We start from the raw sequence: 16,361 nt of genomic DNA on the forward strand, positions 1-16,361 counted from the left end.
CGATACATAAACTCGGTATTGAGTAGGAAGGTCAATAAAATTATAAAGATTTCATTACATGAATTTTGTGCCGCTTTTTTCCCTACTGATACATGTTTTCATAAGTCTTTTCCATTTTTCCAAGACACACTGTACAAATATATCACAAGAATGTAGAATGAAGGAGTTTGAGAAATTGGTTTATGAAACTACCAGAAGATTATCTTGAATAAAAATAAGGTATGTTTAAAAAAAAATTTTAAAACTGCTCAGCTCCAGCATCAATTATTTTGATAAAACGTAAAAAAATGTTCATGCCTTAACCAACAAACAAAAACAATTAATTTTTTGTGTCCGTCACTGAAGTAAAAAATGTTTTTCAACAAAAAGCTCTCTTTCCAAACCTAAGGGTTGCATTACTTCTCTTTTGTTTTCGATTTTCTTTAGAACAACACGACTCTATCTTCATATCAATGATTACCGAAATATTAACAAACGTTCATTGCAGTACTTTAAAATTCAATCTCCCTTTTACGTGTAAAGGTCAAAATCGATTCTTCTTGAGTTGTATAAACTACCTTCTTGATTCTCCCTTCGACAATATACACCGTCCCCAAATTTCCCTTCTTCTTGCCATTTTAACATCTGTGATGAAGGGAAAGGTCCTTTTAGTTCATTCTTTTCGTCATCTTTTTCCTTATAAAACCATTGCACTTCATCACTGGTGTTCACTTTTGGTTCGCTCTCCTTCTCCTGTGTTTTTGCTGAGTCAGCATAACTCTTCTCCGTAGATTCACCTTTAAAAGCCGCCTCCAGGGCGTCGTCCTCATCATCAACCTCCGCGTCTGCAAACTGATCTTCTCCAGCTTTCTTTTCACTTTCTTTGATCTCGAAATTCAATTTCTCAAAAGTTTTTTCGTAAATTTGAAAATCTCCTTCACTCATTAGAACGTCAGCAAGACCGGTCAACTTCAATAACATTTCCTTTTGCTCTTTTTCTTTTTCCGATAATTTTTCTTCTTCCTTGTTTTTCTTCTTCTTCCATCGGTCAGCAGTGCTCATCGGTTTCTTCTTGCCACCCAAACGTTTCAAGGCCTTCAACACGTTTTCACCTTGATGGAGCAAAAAAATGAAAAAAGACCGTTAGTCGCATTTTCGTACTTGGTTTTAAAATATTCTGATTTTACACCCATGGAGCTTATCCAAATCCCTTGCCTCTCGATTCCGGATTAACAAAATCATTGAAAATAATTTTTGCCTCAATGTAGATGACAAAATTTTAATATTTGTTTATAAATTGACCTACCAACCAGAATGATGCTTAGTGAAAGGTTTCAATAAAGGTCAATGGTTTCACCACGCTGATCAATAAAATCGATAGCGAGTTTTAAACCGAGCGGTGGCAGATTCACAAATGTATAACAATTTTTGTAGAATTTGCTGACACCATTTCATTGTCAGTGTATAGTAACTACACATAAATCAGAGTATTAATTTCCTATAGATATCGATTCTGATAAACACAAACTCTTACTCTCGGGTACCTAATAGCCGCCCCCCCCCGCTAATTAATTTTTCGAAAATTTTCCACCCAGGACATTCTTATTCCAAACCCCCCCCCCCCGCTTATTAATTTTTGGGAAAATATTTTTGAAAGTTCCCTCTTTTGTCCTAATTATGCTGTATTAGCCTCCTTTTCAAAAATTTTCCACCCAGGACATTTTTATTCCAACCCCCCCCCCCGCTTATTAAGTTTTGAGATTTTTTCCAATCCCCCCGCTTATTCCAATCCCCCCGGCTATTAGGTACCCGAGAGTAACCCTTAACAGAAAAAATAAATTTATAACCTACCAGGTTTCATAATCTCCACCATTTCTTTTTTCAATTTCACTGGATTACTTTTAACCATTGGTTCTTCGTCAACTTCCATATTTGGTAAATTTCGTTTGGAAGTCGTAACTTTATTCCAATCGACAGAATCCAACCATCCGTCGGTAATATCTTCGTCTCGTTTGTTGGCAATGTAGTTTCCTTGTGCGTCAAAATGTCCTGTGAATGAAAATAAATTGAAAATCAAGTCGAAGATCTCCTTACAGCTGAAGATAATTTAACTGGTATGAAACTATCCTTTCTAATTTCATGCTTTTCTTGTTCAATAATTACGGTAGGAAGTCTAAAGTTTACTAGTAGGAGATTTACACTGTTTTTTTTAATATAAAACCTTTCCAGTCCATGCGATATTTCCCTTTTCTGTTGTTTGATGCAATGAAGATATGTTCAGTGAATTTCTTGGATGCATGGCATAAAAAGAGGTGCAGCTCTAGTTTTAAAGACACCAAGGATCCTTCGATATAATTCATGATTTGACATTTGACATCGTGGCGTAAATTATTTACAGTGCATGATATTAACAGACACAGAATATATACCGAGTGCACCAAAAAAACAGGTTTGTCGAGATATTGTAAGCTTCAGGATTTAAATTTTTTTTGTTCATTCTTTTTTTATCGTATAGAGGATGCTCTAACTTAATTTTAAGCTATCATACATTAGGTTCGAAAAAGTAGTTCGAAAATTATTAAAAAAAAACTGACTCTTTTTTAATGTTGAAATTTCAAAAAAACATCAAAAACAGCGTTAATTTTTTTTGGTGCACCCGGTATATGTATTATACAAAAAATTTCACACTTGCCTTCCTCCATTTCTTCTTTAAGATTGAAAGGTGTCAATTTGATGCCATCATCTTCTCTGATTGTCTCATCTTCTTGCCCCTCAATGTCATCATCATGCAACACATTCTCGTCGCCGCCGCCATCTTTGTCTTGTTTATTCAAACTTCTCGCTGTTGTTGTCTCGCCCATCTCGATCGTTTGCTCATCTTCTTCATCACTGTCCAATGAATGATTTTCCTTTTTTGAAAAAAATAAAAAGATTGACCTATGGTACTATAACCCTATTATTATCAAGCTTTTTAGGGGTTCCTATTATTTGATTGATTTAGTTTTCTAGCATTTCTTTGCACTGAAACCCTTCCCATTGATAAAAATGTATCAAGGCAATATAACCAGAAATTTCGCGCGGATAAATTTTAGCGATCTGGCGATTCGGCGTGTTTTAGCGAGATTTATTTTAGCGAAAATAGGGAAAACGCTAAAATTAGTCTCGCTAAAATTTCTACGATTAAAGTAAGCAGAAAGCATGAAAACTCCGGTGTGAAAACAATTCATAACAATTGATACTTTTATGGACCTACCAGGTCATGCATTTAACACATATATAATTGATATCTACGTGAGCGTGACCATTACACAATCATTCAGAACACAAATAGTGACGATCTATTAAAATTAGTCATTTATTTCTTATAAAAAAAACGTTTAGAAACCAAAATTTCATGCTATTGAAATATTCTTTCATATTTAAGACTTTGCGAGGAAAAAAACATCTATCTCATCAAAAAATTGAGTAATTTGGCTAAGATTCTTATAGATAAACATGCGTTTTTTGAGCCAACAAAACTTTTTTGAAAAAATCTGCTGAGCCATCTTTTACCTATGATGGTACCCTACTTTCATGCAAAAAATCAGAAAAAGTTAATGATCCAATTTTTCACACAAAGTCCAAAAAACCCATTTTTTAGCCGTTTTTTGGCCCAAATTTGCCCAAAAAACTATTTTTCGAAAGTCGGGCTCCGTCACATTCGAGGGTTTATAGTTATGCATCTTTGTGCAAAATATCATAAAGAATCAAAGAGCCAATGTCGAGAAAAGCTAATACCTAAGTAATTGATAATTTTCTTATAAATAAATATCGAATTTGGCCAGTTTTTCTATAAAGACACGTCAAGAAACCAAAATTTCATGTCTAAACACACACATTCTTCAAAAGTAAACCCTCAGGAGCAAAAAAAAACATCTATCTCATAAAAAAATTGAGTAATTTAACTAAGAACATTGATGTATGCTTATTAATAGTGATTCTTATAGATAAACATGCGTTTTTTGAGCCAACAAAATTTTTTTTTTTAAATCTGCTTGAGCGATCTTTTACCTATGATGGTACCCTACTTTCATGCAAAAAATCAGAAAAAGCTAATGATCCAAATTTTCACAAAGTCCAAAAATACAGTTTTTTAGCCGTTTTTTGGCCCAAATTTGCCCAAATTTTTTTTTTTTTGGAAAATCGGGCTCTGTCACATTCGAGGGTTTATAGTTACACATCTTTGTGCAAAAAATAGTAAGCTAATAACGAACGGAGGAACGAACGGAGGAACGAACGAACGGACAAAGGTTAATTTATAGGACCTCCACCCCACCGGGGTAGGTCCAAAAAAGAAATTTGGGTTGATAACGTCATCGTGAAGGCAGTCATTACAAAGTTTCATATTTACCGCTGACCAGTGAAAATTATCACAATTAAAGTTTAACGAACAAAGATTTTTCAATTCAGTTTTGATTTTCCTGAAAGCCAAAAAGGATATCTTTAACATACTTTAGGCGTACATACTTTCGCGAGCAGAAACTTTCAATGTCTTAAAAAATTCTAGAAAGGGCCATTCGCGAAAGTTTATGCTCGCGAAAAATTCTTGACAAAATAAAAAATCTGTAAAACTTTGAATAAAATGTAACTTTTTTGGCACTTTTTAGCCTGCTAAAAGACTAATAAGTCAAAGGACAAATGTTTCAAGTCAATCCAAGAAGCATTCTAAGCCAATTTTTCATGTGAAAATTCTCAATTTTACGTCTTGATTCGCGAAAGTTTCTAGCGAAAAATATTTTTCTGTCAATTTCGCGAAAGTAAATGTCATGAATTTCGCGATTTTTCGTCCTCGCGAAAGTTTCTGCTCGCGAAAGTTTGTACGCCTAAAGTACTTGCTGGTTTAAAACATAACAGAGAGAATGGTTTTTAAAATTTAAGCTGAAGAAGAATTTTTTTTTTTGGAAAATAATGACGTCATTTTTGATGACATCATCATTTTTTGAAATTTCTTTTAAATTTTTTTGAAACATCTTATTGATACTTAAAATTGTCAACATCAAAAAAGACATCATTATTTTCCGAAAAAAATAATTCATAATTGGATAACTTCATCAAAAGTTAGGCCAAATTTAAGATTTTACAGAGTTTTAGCTGGATTTTATGATATGCCAGCACAAAAAATCAGAAAACCTGATTTAGTAGGTGCATGATTGTAAATTTTGGTATACATGTATATATGTAGCTAATAAGATTATATTGAAAGTCAAAAGGTTTTTTTCAGTGAGCTATTGGCAAAAACCGCCAAAGTTTCAGGGTGGTGGAAAACGATTTGATCGTGAAGAAGTCTATCGATTTCGATAAAGTTTAAGATTTATCAAGGATTGACTATAGTGAATGGTGAATGTGTCAAATTTTGCAGAACGCAATTTAGTCGAATATCTGGTTAAAGGATAAAAAACTGGCTTGAAAGTACATCAAAGGAGAGCACTCTTATTAATGACTGTACTTTTTTATAGATCTCTGAGGTTCTATATCAGTGGCGTTGTGGCAGGGGGGGGCCATGGTCCCCCCAGCGGAGCTTTTTTGAAGGGGCGCCGAAGAGCAAGGGGCGCCAAAAGAGATTTTCTAAACGCCCCAATCTTAAAAATCATACTTTATGCGCCTTAAATTGCGCCCAGGACCAATTTTACTGAGATAATTTTGAAATACTTGCATTTTTAAAGTTAATTGGTAACTTCTTTGCAATCTAGGTATTTTACAAGTTTTTTTTGTACAATATAGCATAATCATTAAATGAAAATCTAACTGCGCCCCAAGACTAATTTGCTGACAACAATATTGAAATCATGAACCATCAGCTTTTCCGCTCGCTTCGCTCGCATTACACATCGTTTCTTTAAGTTTCTTTTCACTCTAGCAAGTGTCAAATTTGTCTATTTTTATTTAGTGATTTAGGGTATCTTGGCAGTCGATTTTTAAAAATTTTCTAGTCGGCCCCAACCATGGTGGGGCCTGTTTTTCCCTTTTTCCATTCATCAAAGATATATCTACTCTTCTCCATTAAATATTTCCTTCCTCATTATGCCTAGCCAAATGAATTAGTAAAAGTTTAGAAACTGGTGGGTGAGGGCACCACTTTCGAAAATTGGGGGGGGGGGCGCCATTTAAAAAAAATTGACTTTGGCCCCTCCAGAAAAATTTTCCCACAACGCCACTGTTCTATATTTCATTTGGTTGGAAATTCTAAACTTATTTGAAGAAGTTAAAAGTGGTGCTCCCTGACGTACCGCTCGTTTATCGAGTAGAAAGATACTTTAGCGAACAAAGTTCGTTCCTCAGTTTTAACCCTCTCTTCATACTAGGGGGAAGGGGGCTTTTTCTGTTTGGTGGTGAAACTAATGTTAATAGCTCCTGAAATAATATAGAGCTTTCGGCATGAAATTTTCTGTAAATTCCCAACTTTTATTTGGTTTCAATATAAAAAGATTTGACATCTAAAAATTTTCACACCTTGAGCATGATGACAGTAAGGTGTCATAAAAATTGAGCCATTTCTAATAGAATTTTTTTTTTTATGTCTCAAACCGGAATTTATTGAATATTTAGGATAAAAACAAGCATTTTGAAAAAATTTTCTGAAGCCTCTATTGTACAATAGCTATATTTGGAGGAACAAAATATCACTGTGTGAAATATCACGAAAACTAAAGAAGGAATTTCCAAATTGCCAATTTTTTTGAAAATCGGGCTCTATATCAGATCTTAAACAATACCATTTTACATCAATCAGTGTGCAAAAAATCTGAACAAATACCAAGTCAATCGATAGAAATGCTCATTTTCCCTAAAATGACAAAAGGGGATTTCCCTAAAAAGAGAATCCCATTTTTAGGGTAAAAAAAAAAAAACAGCTTCAGCCACTTTTTAGAGAACCTTGCCCTTTACTCTTAGGTGCCAAATAAACGGCCCCCCCCCCGCTTGTTAATTTTTCGATTTTTTTCCAACCCCCCGGACCTTATTAGGACCCCCCCGTTTATTAATTTTTGAAAAAATTCCCAGCTACCAAAAGGAAAGTTCCTTGTTTTACTCTAAAAAGCTTCAATCTAGTCTATTTTGACCCTTTTAAGGGTTTTTTAAGGTCCATTTTCCACCCCCCCCCCCGGTAATTAGATCCCCCCCGTTTATTTAATTTGAAAATTTTTTCCAACCCCCCCCCCCCGTTTATTTGGCACCTAAGAGTATGTTTATGCTAAAAATCGGAAAAAACAAATGTAGCAATTTCACACAAATAACCACTTTTTAGCCCAAATTTGCCCAAAAATTCTTTATTTCGAAGAAAAATACCAAAGCAATCGCGAGGAATGCTCATTTTCCCTAAAAATGACCAAACGGAATTTTCCCAAATAAGAACATCCAATTTTTACAGCCAAAAACAATTTCCGAAAAAACTGCTTGAGCCACTCTTTAGAGAACCTTGCCTGTTATATTTATGCAAAAAATCAGAAGAAAATAATGGGCCCATCCCGAGAAAAGCTGCTAACAGACGAACGGACGGACGGACAGAGGTTAATTTATAGGACCTCCACCCCACCGGGGTAGGTCCAAAAACCACTATATCAAAATTCTTCAAAATTTGTGGATACCCCACCCTCGTAATATTAGCAAAAGAAAAAATTCACGAATCATTACTCTTACATGCCAAATAAACGGGGGGGGGGGGGTCGAATAAACGGGGCGGTTGGAAAAATTTCGAAACCTAATTGCCGGGAGCATGGAGATTGTACTTCTGAAGACCCCAAAAAAAAGGTAAATGTAGGCTAAAATCAGGCTTTTTGGAGCAAAATAAGGCGACTTCTTTTTGCTAACGGAAATAATTTTTAAAACTTAATAAACGGGGGCGGGTCCTAATAAGGTCCGGGGGGTTGGAAAATCTTTGAAGAATTAACAAGCGGTGGGGGGGGGCGTTTATTTGGTACTAAGAGTAAACTAAAAAAAAAAAACACTTGAAAACGAAGAGAGATTAAGCCCCGAGATAGTTATGAAGGAAGAACGAATGATAGTTATGAAGGAAGAACGAAAATTTGATATCATTAATGTAAGTGAGAGAAAACCCGTTGAAATCTTAGTTTTTACTTATTTTTCGTTATTATTATACAATACATAGTTTCGCGTAGCACTATTAAATAATGGTCAGTCGAAAACTGTTTAAAAAAGAGTCCTTGGTACTTGAGGCGTACAAACATTCGCAAGGTAGAGAGCCCTGAAACTTTTGTCATTTTTTTCTAGCGAAATGGTTCACTACAATGAGAATTTTTTAAAGGAAATTGGCTTACAAGTGACAAATTTTCTTCTTCGAATCCGATGAAAACGGTTGTTCTTTTACTTAGATTATTTTGCTTTGTTTTTTGTTTGTTTTTTTGTACGCCTTAAGCATAGAATAATAGCAATTTTCATTAGCCCATGGTTTCCACTGACCAAAGGAAAATAGTGCGTTTTCCATAAAATTTTACAATACATGCCTTATCAAAATACAACAAAAAATATGACTAAGAATAAATCGCAAGCACAATGAATATACAAAAAATATAGTAAGACCCCGCAATTCTCGATTTCATATTAGTACGAATAACTCAGTACAAAGTATGTATTAAAAACTCTAAAACTTTTGATATAAATCAAATTAGATTTTACGTTTTGTTCATAAGGTAGTGAAGTAGACTGCTAGCATTTTGTCTAGAAGGCGATTCTCGTAAGAGCGAACACAAAGGACTGTTGTTTTTTAAATACAAAAGAAAAGAGGCAAAAATTAGAAACACTTATTGTAAAACTCAAAAAAAAAATAAAATAAACATCAAAAGTAGCTCAAAAAATAGACAACGTAAAAACCATACCAGTTACTATTAACAAAGACAAAAAAAACTAAACTTCTAAAAAAAGTTTTTGGAATTAAAAAATAAATTTGGTAAATTTGAGGAGCATTTCGAGCAATAAAAACAGTAAAAAATGTCGCCCGTAGGTATCAAAATAAAAATTTAAAATTGATCAGATTCAAAGAGAGAAAAAAGGAAGTAGGCATTGTGTTAAGACAAAGAACAATAATTTTGGTGTTACTTTAATTAACTTAAAGGAAGAAATTTTGGCGGGAATTTATGGCCGAAAAAGTTTTTTCAGAGGGAATTTAATTTGGTGGATAGCTGGATAAATTAAATTTGACGGGAATTTAATTTGTTGGTTGCAGGATATTTTTGGCAAAAAGCGTTATTTAATAAGCTTGAAAAAGCACGACTTTGGGGACACACGAAATAAATTAAATTTGGCGGGAACTTAATTTGGCAAAATTTCTTCCTTCAAGGTAGTACGATTTCTCCAGAGAAAACATTACAAACTGGAATTTCTCCATCAATTAAAATTCCAAAAAAGTCAGGACACGAAAAACAAGCTCATTATACGTAAGAATTAAGAATAAAAATTCCCTTGATAAAATCTCCTGAAATCTCTAAGCTAAAGTATCGGGGAAATCAATTCCTGCCATAAAAATATAGTTAAGAGATAAATTGTGATTATAAAATAAAACAATTGAAGTACAGTATAAAGAATGTGAAATAAAAAATAAAAACAGATAAAAATAACTACACCGAAAAATGAAAACAAAAAGGAAAAAAATCACGAATATTTTTTCGTGGTCATCATTGAGTAAAATTCCACCTGAAAACTTCGGCCCTCATAGAAAAGTATAACACTGTCATGGCAATAATAACCCTATGCATAGTCGTACTCTTAAGAAAGTTTTTTCAAGTGACTGAGATTTATTACCTCATTAAAAAGAAACTAACACACTAAAAAACGTCTAATTAAAATTAAATTGAATACCATGCTGTCTTTAGCAGTGTCATATATCATCATAATTGCACTTTTAGTGCTGTATCTTTTTAAAAACACTCCTTTACACAAAATTCATTCGCTGTGATTATAAGCCAATGTTCTATAAAAAAAACTTTTGAAAGCCAATTCTTCCAAAAAAATGTATCATCAGAATAGCTTGTTGAAGCATAACAGTCTTCAAATTTGCATTTACGAATAAACAGATGGAAGACGCATTTGTTCGGACAAGATAGGTGGTTCGGTCGCTGTGCGGTAATGTTGTTGCTGTTGTTGTTGTTGATGATGGTGTTGCTGTGATACCACCACGTGTTGTTGATGGGCGGCAGAGGCGGCTGCAACAGCTGCGAGTCCTGATACAGCTTGTTGGTGGCGTTGATCAAGAGGGTGTGGATGGCGTGGATCAAAGGGGTGGCGCTGTTGTTGTTGCTGGTGGTGTTGTAACTGTTGTGGGAGGTAATTCATGGCTGCAAATGATAAAGGAACATCAGGTGATACATAATTAGTGCGGATTGCTGATGTTTGTTCAGGGTGAGTGCCATGTGGAATGGTTCTGGTGTCGCTATGCCAACGGACAGCTGGTGATTTCTCTTCCTCCATACTAGCAATGGCAGCTGTTGCAGCAGCAACCGCTGCACTACTTGGTGTGGTTGTCTTGGTACCGCCAGCTTTCTTGTACTTCTTTTGGTAGGTTAACTCAAATCTTTTAGTGAAATTTGACACAAAAGATTGAGGAAGTGAAGTAGCATCTGGAAAGTATTCTTTGAACATCTTCTCGGCTGTATCATGGATCCATCGGTATGAGATTGTCACCCCAGCAGCCTCTGCAGCTTTAAATTGTTGGTGAAGGTCAGCATATAGTTTCTCATACTTGACCTTGCGACGGTTTTTGGTATCGAAGCATTTCTTGTCATTCTGGTTGCATGTCTCAATCAAGATATCCTTACTGGCATGCCATTTCGAGATTAGCGATCTGTTGATACCATACTTGGAAGCAACATCCTGGGGCTTCTCACCACTGTAGACCTCATCAATAATTTTTAACTTTTCAATATTGGTGTATTTCTTGCGACTGTCTGCACCACGTCGAAGACTTTCTTGGTTAGTGACTTGTTCAGGGGTCACATTAACGATTAAATCTTTCAAAGTATCATTCACTTTTGAGGTGATTGGCTTTTCTCCTTCTCCAATACGCTTGCCAGCTCTTCGTCTTCCAGTAGAATTGGTTGGCTTCTTTCTTATTTTTGGTAAGGGTGCATTTGGATCACACCAATGAAAATGTTTCATGCTAGATTCACGTGCGTTGAACTTTCGAGCACATTCCCCACAATTGAAATAGGATGGTTGTTTAGGGTTGGCAACGACTTCAACCCATTGTCCGCAAATCAAATTCTCAACATTAGGTCCTGGAATCGAGGCAGGTGGAGTGGGAGCTACAACTGCTCGTTTAGCTGGTGCTTTACGTCTGGATACCTTGCGTGTAGATGAACGTTTTGGTTTCGGTTTAGTAACTGGTGTCTCCTCAACAGTGGCTTTGACAGCAGCTTCAACAATCGCAGCCTCTTCTTCAGGATCAATGATACCACCATCGTCCTCACTCTTTGATGGCTCAATTTCTTCCTCAGTTGCTTCTTCAGATGCTACAGGGACACCTTCCACTTCTTCCACTTCTTCCTCTGTTGGGGTTGTAATAACGGCAGTCTCATCAGTAGAAGCAGTTATTTCATCAGAAGTAGCTTCTACTGGTACATCTTCTACATTTTCATTATTTTCTATCTGCGGCTCCTCATTGTTTTCCTTTATTTGCTCTCGCCCTTCTTCTTCGTGTACCTCCTCTTCTTGTTTTTCTATTGGTTCCTCTTCCTGCTCCAACTCTATCTCCTCTCCTTCTTCGCCTTCTTCACCATCCTATTGAAAAATCAAAATACGAAGCTTCAATACACAGCACATTTTCACAAGCAACACAAAAAAACACAAAAGCTTCTTGTCATAATAAAACTAGTTCCTTCTCTATGTATGCCTCTTCAGTAAACAAGACACTTGGAATTGACAGATGAATCATATATATTGTAATGTTATAGTGAGAAAAAGAACGAAGCTTCCTATTTTGATTTTCCAATACAAAAACCACAATGCAGCAGACTGCAGTTGAATCTCGGTAAAATCAATTTCAGTTGTTCATATAAATTGTTACTCAGTCTCACTCAGGAGGGTATAACCCATATGTGGTTAACCCTGATTTTCAGGAAAATTTGTCTTAGGAACCACCATCCCCTTTTTAGTAACCTGATAACAGCTGTTCATAATTTTCTTACGCACGCGGTAACCTCTGAAGGCGCTTGAAAATTATACATCTGAGGAAAATAGTCCTCTTGCGCAAAATTTTACAACAAGAATCTTGTTGTGCGCTGGAAAGTTAAAAACTGATACACAGCGCCTTATTCATAAACACAATCATGCAACTTTGCTGTCATTCCTAGTCCTTTTAGACGAACGCGGTCCTTACGATTTCGAGATTGCGTATTTGTCAGATTGTTATGTTTTGACACATCCCTTTAGAGCTTCAGCGTGGCGTGCACAAAACAATCACAATCAGATCTCAGGTTACTTTTTAGCACCTGGTACTAACTTTTGTTGAGGTAAAAAGAAATCCCCAGCCCGCTATAAACCAGTTTCTAAGAAAAATATGGCTATATCAGCTTGGTAAAATCTGTTTGTTTTCATTATATACCTTATATGCCTTAAGTGGATAAATTTTGGCGTGGATTTAATTTGGCAACTGGCCATAAAATACGATTTTTGGCGGGGATTTAATTTGGCGATAGGTCAATTTCGTAAAATTTGGCGGGGATTTAATTTGGCGAATTGGAAATTTTGTCACACTGAAATGGGTGAAAATTACTCAAAAATATACTAAAAAGTTGTGATCTTTCACACAATTCTCTTTTTGTTAAATTTGGTGGGGATTTAATTTAGCGAATTGCTGAATTTTGAAATTTTGGGGAGGATTTAATTTGGCGAATTTTGGCAAAATTCGCCAAATTTAATCCTCACCAAAATTTATCCCCTTAAGGTATCCAAACGAAAGTACTTACACATAGTTGTGACGTTGAGAAAATCAAAACGGTAGAGAACATCGTAGACTTACTATCCCTCTACATCAATATAAAAATACTTCACATTTCTTTACAACATAATAATGGACATAATTCTGTGACTTTTTTGTTAAATTGTTTTATTTTAATTGATTTTCGGTTCATTTTCTCCCAAGATAATTACTTCCCACTTTTAACGACTTTAAAATCAACAATCATTGTTTGTTACAGTTCATTGCACATTGTGTCTTAGACGATTCCAATTTCAGATAACTTGAGCTCCACGGCAAATGATTGAAAAAGTCAATTCTTTGTGTGCTTCAATTTCTCAAACTTTGCCAATTCTGGGGGTGATAAGATTTATCATAAGAGTAATCGTCACGAAAAGCGCGAATAACATATCGAAAAATATAGATTCCCAAGATTGGCGAAGGTATCTTAAATCTTGGTTAAAGAAAAACTCTTTCTTTTTTTCTTTTGTTAATTGCTTGCGTCGTCGATCACTTGCAAGGTATTTCTCAAAATGAAAACACAAAGATTTACCAAGCTGTACATCACCCTTGAAAAATGCCTTTTAAAAATACCTAGCAGTCCATTTTGCATCATCAAAATGTAGAAAGCTCAAAATCTGAAAAGCTGATTGTTAGTAGGCGCATGTGGCGTGGGGTTTCACAAACTCTTAGATTAACTAATAACACATCATTTACATCCAGCATCTTGTTTTATGCATAGCTAACATTGCTCAGAATTTACAAACATCCGAGAATGATGGTGAAGTTCCAGCAGCATCAGATCTGCTTCCTGACCCTCTGAGTCCTATTTTTGCAAAAACATAGGGTCGGTGTTGGTTGGGTGACGGTGAACCTAACCACCAAGTTACTTTTTTATGAACGGCCATAAAACCAGACCCCCGCGCTCGATAGGATCGATCATCGGAAAGGCTCGATGACGGATCGATATGTGATCGATGGATTACTTAACGATCCGGATAGGAGATCGATGGAAGATTCAGCCATTAAAAAGTCTTGAGTATCGATCCTTCGTTGATCCATTATCGAGCTAGTATTTCAATCGAGTATATCGATTCGTCATCAATCGTTAATCGATTCGTCATCAATCATTAATTGATTTGTCATCGATCGTTAATCGATTTGTTATCCCTCGTAAATCGAGATTGATAAAATATTGATGATAGATTGATAAATAATCGATAACTAATCATAAGCTTAAAAATATCTTGAGTATCGATCCTCTATCGATCTCTTATCCGGATCGTTAAGTAATCCGGGATCAACATTAGTAAACCAGCTTTAAGTATAAGATATGAAATAAAAACTGGTTGTAGAAGGTTTTTTTTGAAGCTCCTTCTAACATTTTTCTTAATTTTCTCTTGTTTGGACTGTTACTGTTTAAAAATGCCTCAAACAAGTAAGTGTAAGTAAACACAAAATCAAAGAGTAAACTCATCAATCCAGGTTGAGAGTTTTGAGTGATTTGATTTGGTTTCTTTTCTTGCTTTTGAATATGTCAAAATTTGAGTTGTACCCAGTTTGTGCAGGACCATATTTTCTTTTTAAAACAGTGCCTTAATTATTTTACCCTTCTTTTATAATTCAAAAGTTTTTCAAACTTGCCATGCTTTATTTTCTATAATCAATAAATTGATGTTGAGTTAGAACTTGGAAGAAAATATTCTTATATTTTAAAGACTTCATCTTTAAATTATAAGAAAAAGTCAAAAAGAAAAGTATTTCACGATTTGAAAAACAAAGAATAAGTCTTTACCTTGAATCTTCTTGATTTTATATCAGGTCCACCTTCATCTTCGTTCACTCCTTCTTCAAATGTGACCTTTCTTTTAGTCATTTTGATCAAACTTTGTTGAAAAGTTGAAAAATCTCGAACTGGGGCTTCTTAAAAAACAGGGCAGTTCTCCTCAACTTTCGACGACTCAACCTGTCTATTATAAAAAACAAAGATGGCGATTCATTCCTTTGTTTCTTATGAATGACGTCCTATATTATAAATAGCATCTACGAAAAAGAGAAACCACAAGAATCCGGATTCTTCATGAGCTGAAGGTAAACCCGATCGGAACAGAAAATCTGATTGAGAGATGAGATATGAAACTTGATTATATTGACCTAGATTGAGGGACTGGAGCGTGGTCCGGAAGCTTTATAAGCATTCGAAAATTCGAAATCGCGCTGCTTCGCTTCCGCGGAAATTTTGCGCGGCTCTAGACTAGCGCCTTAGTACAGTGGAGTCTCGCCATAACTCGAACCCGCGCACGAGGAGGAGCTCACAAATTTGCTTAGTCTGAATATTATCAGGGGGGTCGGGGTCAAAAATCCGAAGCACAGAGGCCGTCGTTCAATTCATAGAGGTCGCCGTAGAAATCATTGATGTCGTCGTCTATTACATAGAGGTCGTGAGCGGACTATAGAGGTCGTAGTGGGTCGTAGTGTCAAACTCAACGTTTTAAGATCTGGTCTTTGATTTATAACATTAAGGTCTGGGAAATACACGTCACTATCCAATCATAGAGGTCGTCGTCCAACCGTAGATGTCGTCGTCCAACCTTAGAGGCCGTCGTTCAACCATAGAGGTCGTCGACCAACCCAAAATGTCATCGTTCAACCGTAGAGGTCGTCGTACAACCGTAAGAGGTCGTCGCTCAACCATAGGATAGATGTCGTCGTCCAACCGTATAGACGTTCCCGACTTCCCCGATTTTCTGGATTTGTTGTTTATTGTCCATTACTCTTAAACTTTCAGTATTATTCAGTAACAAATTAATCTTGGATTTCTCCATAAAAAGATTCTCTATGCCGTGCTACAATTCTTTTTTAAATTTTATTTAGTAATTAGCGTAAAATTACATATTTTAGTTTTTACCCTGGGCGACTTTTTTCTGCAATAAAGGAAGATAAAGGTAACTCGAAAACTTTAGCACAAAAAAAACAAAACCGAGTTAGCTAACTCGAAAAAAGATTTTGTGAAAAAGAAAACCGAGATAGCTAACTTGAAAAACTTTTTGAGAAAACAAAGTTAATTCTAACTCGAAAAAGATTTTTTCAAAGTAAAAAATCGAGTTAGAGTCAAATGACGTCATAATTTGCATTTTTATGACGTCATAATATAGCTAACTCGAAAATTCCTAACTCGATGATTCCAGGCCTCTCCTACAATCTCTATAATCGATTTTACTGATTACGACTGGTAATAGGGGGAATTTTGTTCGATTTTTTGGAATCGCTTGACTGTTTTGTTAGAAGCACTTGTTATACATTTTTGGAAAGCTAAGGGGTAGGGGAATCGAAATTGCTATGTTTCCAATTTTTTTTTGACACTTTGGTGTGATTTTCGGACAAATATGACGGTCTCAGGCAAAAATCATAGGGTTAAAAATTAATGAAAATTTTAGCT

At 35.5% G+C, this 16,361-nt stretch overlaps 2 protein-coding genes across 2 annotated transcripts; both read right to left on the reverse strand.

Annotated features, from left to right (window-relative positions):
* Positions 1 to 510: 510 nt before the first annotated feature.
* LOC136809510 (CD2 antigen cytoplasmic tail-binding protein 2 homolog) lies at positions 511 to 3,244 on the reverse strand. Its single transcript, XM_067066049.1, has 4 exons — positions 3,233 to 3,244; positions 2,672 to 2,888; positions 1,831 to 2,028; positions 511 to 1,091 (listed from the first exon to the last, which is right to left on the reverse strand). Exons 1-4 carry the CDS (start codon positions 3,242 to 3,244, stop codon positions 511 to 513), a joined length of 1,008 nt encoding a protein of 335 aa, XP_066922150.1.
* Positions 3,245 to 9,504: 6,260 nt separating this feature from the next.
* LOC136809316 (enolase-phosphatase E1-like) lies at positions 9,505 to 14,894 on the reverse strand. Its single transcript, XM_067065835.1, has 2 exons — positions 14,718 to 14,894; positions 9,505 to 11,745 (listed from the first exon to the last, which is right to left on the reverse strand). Exons 1-2 carry the CDS (start codon positions 14,796 to 14,798, stop codon positions 10,030 to 10,032), a joined length of 1,797 nt encoding a protein of 598 aa, XP_066921936.1. The 5' UTR covers positions 14,799 to 14,894; the 3' UTR covers positions 9,505 to 10,029.
* Positions 14,895 to 16,361: the final 1,467 nt, after the last annotated feature.

Source organism: Clytia hemisphaerica, unplaced genomic scaffold, assembly GCF_902728285.1.
Source record: "Clytia hemisphaerica strain Z4C2 unplaced genomic scaffold, Clytia hemisphaerica genome assembly, whole genome shotgun sequence".
Lineage (NCBI taxonomy): Eukaryota > Metazoa > Cnidaria > Hydrozoa > Leptothecata > Clytiidae > Clytia > Clytia hemisphaerica.